The sequence below is a fragment of the Vicugna pacos genome, chromosome 17, assembly GCF_048564905.1.
Source record: "Vicugna pacos chromosome 17, VicPac4, whole genome shotgun sequence".
In the NCBI taxonomy this organism is placed as follows: Eukaryota; Metazoa; Chordata; class Mammalia; order Artiodactyla; family Camelidae; genus Vicugna; species Vicugna pacos.
Genome location: NC_133003.1, coordinates 55,085,507 through 55,093,144, shown reverse-complemented (window position 1 = coordinate 55,093,144; position 7,638 = coordinate 55,085,507). Strand labels below are relative to the sequence as shown.

The window sequence follows — 7,638 nt, the reverse complement described above, 5'->3', positions numbered from 1 at the left end:
CCTGCAGGAGATGTCCATTCAGCTCCTTGCGCGGCCCCAAGGGGGAAGGCGTCAGTCGGCATCAGGGGGTCAGACCGCCTTGGAGGGACACCGCAGAGCACCGCTAACGGCCGGCCTGCCTGTCAGCCACCTGGCCCGGCCCTCACCGCGCAGACCGTGTCCCCACGCCCCCAGACAAGCACAGGGGGCGACAAGCGCGAAGTCCCGGCAAGCCAGCCCCGCCGGACGCGCGGGGAGGTGGCCCGACCCACAGGAAATGGGGACCGATCAGCTCAGAAACCAGGACGAGGCTGCGTGAGGCGGGGAGGGGCCGGAGCTCCCCGGGCCTGCGGGGTGACTGCACGGCTCGCCGCAACCCCCGCGGTGCTCGCTGGGGCCCAGCCGGGCCCGCGCACAGGCCCCGGGCCCTTCGGCTGTGTCCGCGGCTCCTGCCGCCTCGCCTCCCCGCGCCCCACCCCGGGCGGCTCTCCCGGCGCCCCGGGCCGCTGCGGGAGCGCAGCCACCTTGACCGCGTCCGGCCCTGCGGGCCCCGCGATCCCGCCCCGCGCGCCCCCCAGACCCGCCCCCGCCCGCCCCCAGGGCCTGCTCCCCGCCTGGTGCGCCCCTGCTCGGCCCCGCACGCCCCCAGAGGACCCTGGGCCGGGACGGCCGTCCTGGGCCGCGGCTGCGTCGGGGGCCGGACTCCGGGGCAGCTCCAGGCGGCGGAGTCGCCCTTTGAAGCGCCCGGTGGGCCCGGGCGGGCGGCGGGGACCGAGCGCCCCCTGGAGGCCGCCTCCCGCCCCGCCCCGCCCCGCGCAGGCCCCGCCCCCGCGCAGGCCCCGCCCCGGCCCGGCCCGGCCGGACGGCGCATGCGCGCGGCGCTCCGCGGGCGGCGAGAGCGAGGCCGGTCCGCATCCGCGCGGCTGGCGCCCCATTCATGCTGGGCAGCGGCGGCGGCCACGCAGCGGAGCCCGGGCGCGGCGGCCTCGGCCTGGGCGGCCTGCGCGGCTTCGGCGGCCCCGCGGCGGGGCGGGGCGGGCAGCGGCGCGGGCGGCGGGCGGCGATGGCCGGCGGCGGGCGCGCCCCGGGGCAGCCTGTGAGTAGGGGCGCAACTTTCCCCGCGGCGGGGCGGGCGGGGGTCCGGCGGGGGTCCGGCGGGGGTCCGGGCGCCCGGCGGCCTCGGGCCGGGTCCGGGCGCGGGGCAGCGTCCTCGAGGTTGCGGCCCGGCGGCGGGCGGGGGGCGCGCGGGGGCTGCGGCTCGCGTATTCGCGTCCCCGCGTGTCCGCGCCCCCGCGTGTCCCTGCGGTTTCGGCCCGGTTCAGTCCTGTCCGGGCGCAGCCGCGGCGCCGAGCCCGCGCGTCCCCGCCCGGTCGGGATGGGACCCTGCCCGCCGCGCTCGCGGGGCCGCGCCGCCTCCTCCGGGCCGGGCGGGGAGAAAGTTGGTGGCGGCCCCGTCGGGAGGGCCCTGCGGCCGGGCCGGGTCGGCGGACCGCGCTGGACCTCTGGCGCCTGCAGGCCCGCGGGGCTGGAGTGGGCGCCGGTCGGCCCAGGCCCGCAGGCCCGCGCAGGCTGGGAGGGGCGGTGCGCCAGCCGCGCGCCCGGCCTCCTCGCCGCCCCGCGCGGGGCCTCTCCAGGGTCAGCCGCTTCCCGCGGCCGCTCCTAGGGCTACTGCGCGGCCCCGGGCCTGGTGGGCGGTGGGGCTGGCGGCGGCGGGGCGCGATCGAGTGGCCTCGGGGAGGGGAGCGCGGCTCTGGGGACCCCCACCCTCTCAGAGACCCCAGTGGCAGCCCGGGAAGGGGGCGAGAGGGGCTCCGGTGGCTGCTTAGAGCCTGGAGCTGCCCCTGGCTCATCTGTGGGGTGCTGGGGCCACGCCCCTTGAAAGAAAGGGGTGTGTGTGTTAGGGGACGTGGACCGAGCCTCTGTCCCTGAGCCTGGGATCCGGTGGTGCCGCCCTCCGCGCCTCTCCACCTCCTTCCAAGCTGAGGCCGGTTCTCTGGGTCTGCGCGGGGGTGGGGCTCAGCTTTGCTACTCTGGCCCTGGGGGAGGGCGCCCCAGATGCCCTGGCGCCCTGCTGGTTTGGGGTATGCGGGAGAGACCAGGTGCTTCGCCCAGACTCTGCCCCGTCCCGTGCTAGAGGCGGACGCAGAAACCAGTGATTCCGCTTCAGAGTCAGGCAGCAAGTCAGCCTGGGAGGGGGACCCGGAGGCCCCGGAAGGGCATTTCAGGCAGAGGAGACGGCTTTGCGGAGGTCTGGCCGCCCCGGTGTGGCCGAGGTGTGTACTTGGGAGCGGGAGGCCCATGAGGGCTGTGGACAAAGCAGACAGCCCTTTGCTGGCCCCTGGTCCTGGCCTGCGTGTTTTAACCCCCTGGAGGGTCCCTGTCTGGAGCAGCTGGCTGGGAGGAGAGGGCTCCCAAGGGAAGGCCAGGTGCAAGCACTTGTTCTGAGGAGCAGGACTTCAGTGCCCCCAGATCCTAGTCCCATGGGACTTGCCGGGAGGGGGAGCAGGCGCCTGGGGACCACCTCCCTGGGCCTCTGTTGGGGGAGGGGGTGTGACAGGGGCAGCTCTCTCTGCCCTGATTGCTGACAGGCACCACTGACCACTGGGTAGGACGGCCGTCTTCTCCACCCCCACGCCCGACCTGTCTCAGCTCTAGAAGGATCTGGGGCTGGGAGGGGGCAGGGGTTGGGGCTGTCCTGTGAAGAGGCCTCTGAGGGCCTTTGTTTCTCAGGCAAGAAGTGGTGGTGGCCGCTGGGCCCCAGAGAGGGAAGGGGTGGTTGCCTGTCGCTCTCCCCACGCTCCGCTGGATGGCTGAGCCCATCCTGTGCGGGAGTGGAGCCTCTGGCCAGCCCGTCCGCCCGTGTGCTGGCCTCCGTCTCCCTGCTCACCTCCCATCCGCTCCCCCACGCCAGGGCAGCTTCTCCTTCCCAGGCAGGCTCTGACTAGGCCAGCCCAGCCTGCTGCCACACCAGACGCTGTGTTCACGCTCACGACCCCTCTGCGTGGTCCGGCGGGTTCCAGCCCGGGCCTTTGCTCATGCTGCCCCCCCCCCCCAGCACATGTGCAATCCTTCTAGAGCAGCTGGAAGGGCCTCCACGGGCCACAGTGGCCGGTGCTGTGCCCCGCCGGCCAGTAGCACATTTCTGCTGGTGCCGCTCCCCCAGCCCAGCCTGGTCCTCCCCAGCGGCGGCTTTGGAATGAATGCATTTCTCCTGGGCAGACCAGAGGCCTGTGGGAGTCCAGGCTTCAGCAGGCGTGCTCAGAACTAGCTGGGTGACCTTGGGTCTGTCGGAGACCAAGCTCCGTATCTCTCAGATACGGGAAGTCACGCAAGTGTCTTCACCGGCCCTGGCGAGGCCTGGTCCTGAGGACCCCGCCACAGGCATGGGCCCCCGTCCTGGCTGCAGCCCTTGCCCGGGCTGGCCCTCCTGGGCAGCTCTGTTGGGGCAGGCAGAGTGGGCCCAAGGCCGGGCTGGAGTCTGGGTGGTGCTTCTTCAGCTGGGTCCCTCCTGTTTAATATAAAAAGTGGGTCCCGTAATTGCATTAAGACGTGTATAATTATCCCGGAGGAGGGGAAGCCCGGCCCTTGGTAATTGCAGGCCTGCTTTGAACTGATAAACGGTGAGTGATTCATGTTTTCTTTGAGTTCACAGGCACTCAGCCCAGGCCCTGCTGCCACCGCGAGGAGCCTGTTCTCCGGCTCCTGCGCCGGGAGCAGGGGCTGGGGACTCCTCTCCTGGCTGCCTGGGACGTCCCTGGTGGCCGGAGTTCTTGGGGATGCCTGGGTGGAGACCCTCGGGGAAGGCAGCCGGCAGCCTGCTGGGAGCTCAGCCTGGCTCCCTTACTGTGGGCTCCTGGCCAAAATCCCCGCTTCCGGAGCCTCGGCCCCCCCCCAACCCCTGCAGAGATTTGGGCTTTCAGTCGGCAGAGGGTGTGTGGGGAGTGAGGACGGGGTGCAGGAGTGGGTGCAGCTCTGCCGGGACCCCACCGTTCATTCATTCATCCATTGATTCATTCACTTATGAGTGTAAGCTCCCGGGCTGCCTCTGGGCCTTGGTGGGAGACCACAGAGCCAGGCTCTGCACTCCGCGGACCTGCCATTCTGGCGTGGGGAGCATCCGGGACCAACGTGTGACAAGACTGTTAGCACGTGGCACACTGCAGATCAAGGAGTGACGGCCTGAGAGGGGCGGCTGTGCCTTCAGCCGGCGGGTCTGGGGAGACAGCTGAGGCACAGGGCTGTGGGCAGGGAGGGAAGAGCATCCCGCGGAGGGGCCAGCCAGCCCAGGGCCCGGGGAGGCCGGGGAGCCCTGAGCTGCTGGGACAGACGGCCCTACAGCCAGCTCCCAGCCTGGGCTTGGCAGGAGGCACCTACACGTTCAACATCAGCTTACCTGCCTGTAAAACGTGGGGTGTTGTCTGGGGCAGAGTGAGCGCAGCCCCGCCAGTGCCCACCCACAGTGGGGGCTCAGGGCTGCTGTGGTCAGCTCCGTCCAAGAGTGGGGTGAGGCCATGGCTTATCTGGGAACGTGACCAGCAGAGCCAGGGCAGGACCCCTGCTGGCTCTGAGAGGGCACCCCTGACCTTCCAGCCTTCATCCTGGGGAGAGGAGCTGTCATCATCTCTGACCGAGGCTGGGAAAGAGGACCGACCCCGGCAGGGCCGCGAGGCTGTGGCGAAGCAGGGTCTACGTTTAACCCGGCCCTGCTGCCGACTTGTGGGCAGTGGGGAGATGAGACTTTCGAGAGGAAATGGGGCCACCCAGGATGTGGGGGCAGCAGTTTGCTGGGGGTAGGGGTGGGAGATGGAGGTACCCATAGCAGGGCTCCTGGGTCAGTCCTCAGAGTCCTCCCAGGCTGCGCTCAGGTCAGCCAGTGAGTGGCCCCAGGGTCAGTGTGGCCCAGCCTGCTTTCTGCCAGTGCTGAGAACAGCTGCCCGAGTGTCCTCATCTGCTGTGGGGCGGTACCCATCAGTAGGGCTGCCTGGGGCCTCGGGCAGAGGGGTTGTCACCCACCCTGGGAGTTTGGGGCTGGGGAATCTGAGTCAGGAGGTGATAGCCTCCAGGTTTGGGTGTTCATGGGGCACCTCATCTAGACCCTGAGCCCTTGTCACCCATCTCATCCTTCTGGGTCCCTCTCACTCCTCCCCAGCTAGGGCGGCCCAGGCGGCGATGGCGTGTGTGTCACTGGGCTGGTGTCCTGTGCTGCCTGCCGTGGTCATGGGCTTGATCTGGATGCCTGCAGGGCTGCGGGCCAGGGAGGTGCCCTCTCTGTACCTCCAGTGTCTCCTGGATGCTTAGGTCACTGCTGGAGGCGGAACGTCCCAGCAGAGGATGGGCACCCAGAGCACGTGCGTGTGCGCCTGTGGGCGCATCTGTGTCCTCCGAGGATGAGGGCCGTGCTGTTCACCACCCTCTCCCGCCTATTCTTCCGCAGGGCTGAGGCTCCCCGCCCCGTGATGCACGTCCCTGCAGGACCTGAGCGCCTGGGCCTCAGGCCGCAGCCCACCATGCCGCTGCCATGTCTGAGCCCGCCAGCGCCACCGCTCCTGCTGCTCCTGCTGCTCCTGCTGCTGGGGGGCGCGCCTGGGGCAGGCGGGGGTCCGCAGCCCGCCTTCCGCACCTTCACAGCCAACGGCTGGGCCCTCACTCATCTGGTGGTCCACGAGCAGACGGGCGAGGTATACGTGGGCGCCGTGAACCGCATCTATAAGCTGTCGGGGAACCTGACGCTGCTGCGGGCGCACGTGACAGGCCCCGTGGAGGACAACGAGAAGTGCTACCCACCGCCCAGCGTGCAGTCCTGCCCGCACGGCCTGGGCAGCACCGACAACGTCAACAAGCTGCTGCTGCTGGACCAGGCTGCCAACCGCCTGCTGGCCTGTGGCAGCGCCTCGCAGGGCATCTGCCAGTTCCTGCGGCTGGACGACCTCTTCAAGCTGGGCGAGCCCCACCACCGCAAGGAGCACTACCTGTCGGGCGTGCGCGAGGCGGGCAGCATGGCGGGGGTGCTGATCGCCGGGCCGCCCGGCCAGGCACAGGCCAAGCTCTTCGTGGGCACGCCCATCGACGGCAAGTCGGAGTACTTCCCCACGCTGTCCAGCCGCCGGCTCATGGCCAACGAAGAGGACGCCGACATGTTCGGCTTCGTGTACCAGGACGAGTTCGTGTCCTCGCAGCTCAAGATCCCCTCGGACACGCTGTCCAAGTTCCCGGCCTTCGACATCTACTACGTGTACAGCTTCCGCAGCGAGCACTTCGTCTACTACCTCACCTTGCAGCTGGACACGCAGCTGACCTCGCCCGACGCCGCCGGCGAGCACTTCTTCACGTCCAAGATCGTGCGGCTGTGCGTGGACGACCCCAAGTTCTACTCCTACGTCGAGTTCCCCATCGGCTGCGAGCAGGCGGGGGTGGAGTACCGCCTGGTGCAGGACGCCTACCTGAGCCGGCCCGGCCGCGCCCTGGCCCACCAGCTGGGCCTGGCCGAGGACGAGGACGTGCTGTTCACCGTGTTCGCCCAGGGCCAGAAGAACCGCGTGAAGCCGCCCCGGGAGTCTGTGCTGTGCCTGTTCACGCTCAGGGCCGTCAAAGAGAAGATCAAGGAGCGCATCCAGTCCTGCTACCGTGGGGAGGGCAAGCTCTCGCTGCCCTGGCTGCTCAACAAGGAGCTGGGCTGCATCAACTCGGTGAGTGAGCCGCCCGCCGTCTGCTCGCGTCACCCGTCCCCCAGTCCCTGGCCCGTGGAGACACGTGACACGGCACCGGCCCACACTGTGCGCCTCGGCCCCCTGCCAGGTGCCGTCTGCAGGGTGGGTGCTGCACCGGCGCCTTTGACCACAGAGCCTGCTCGGAGGCTGTGTTTGTCCTCCTTCAGAGGACGGGCCGATGTGACTGTGTCCAGGGGTCCACCAACCCCCGTGGACGTTGGGTGGAACACTGACCACATGCCTGGCGCTGTTCTCGGCGCTTGCCAGCCCTGTCTTGTCTCCATTTGACAGACAGGGTGGAGGAGAGGTCGGGTGTCCTGCCCAGGGTGCACGGCCAGTGAGCAGCGAGCTGGGCCCGACCGGGGTCAGGTGGGCGCCGGAAACCATCTCCTCAGAGTCTCACCGAGAGGTTCCACCTGCACCCTCCCAAGTGCCTGGCCAGGAGCACAGGGTGGCAGTCCTGACCTAGGGGCAGCCCGAGAGCACGGGGCTGGGCCTGCACTGCCGGCAGTTCTGCTTCCCGGCCCTTGTGGGGCCGCGGGGGCCAGAGGCTTTCGGGGGAACCTCTCGCAGGCGTCCCCAGGAATTAGGACCCCTGGTTCTCCAGGGAAGACCCCAGGCTCGGAGTGGGTCACAGGCTGGCTCGGGGTCAGGGGTCCAGGACCTCCAGAGCCAGGCCTGGTTCCCTTGCTCCTGCTGGTGGGGTGCGCCGGTGGCCCCAGAACGCCCAGCCCTGCGCTGGCTTCAGTTTTCCTCTGTCCTGGGAGGGACGCCGGCTTGTCTCCCGAGCAGCATGGGGCGGCCCTTCTTTCTCACGTCTGCCACTAAGCGTGGCCACCCCTGGACCAAGCCCTTGGGCGCGCAAGTCCGGCGCCTCGTCCATCTCCGCCTTGGCCTATGGAGAAAGGTCTCCACTGAGCAGGTGGAGAAACTGAGGCTGGGGCAGCGTTGC

The 7,638-nt window shown here is 69.8% G+C and overlaps 1 protein-coding gene across 2 annotated transcripts in view; it reads left to right on the top strand.

The window, feature by feature from the left end:
* The first annotated feature begins 878 nt into the window (after window positions 1-878).
* Window positions 879-7,638, top strand: part of PLXNA1 (plexin A1) — a 44,737-nt gene continuing 37,977 nt past the window's right edge. Inside the window, exons 1-2 of one of the 2 annotated variants that reach the window (XM_072942014.1) lie at window positions 879-1,075; window positions 5,414-6,665. In XM_072942014.1, coding sequence (XP_072798115.1) covers window positions 5,436-6,665 — 1,230 coding nt within the window. In that variant the 5' untranslated portion in view covers window positions 879-1,075; window positions 5,414-5,435. Of the gene's footprint in view, window positions 1,076-2,019; window positions 2,253-5,413; window positions 6,666-7,638 lie in introns of those variants that run through there. The other variant, XM_072942013.1, reaches the window with a different exon arrangement.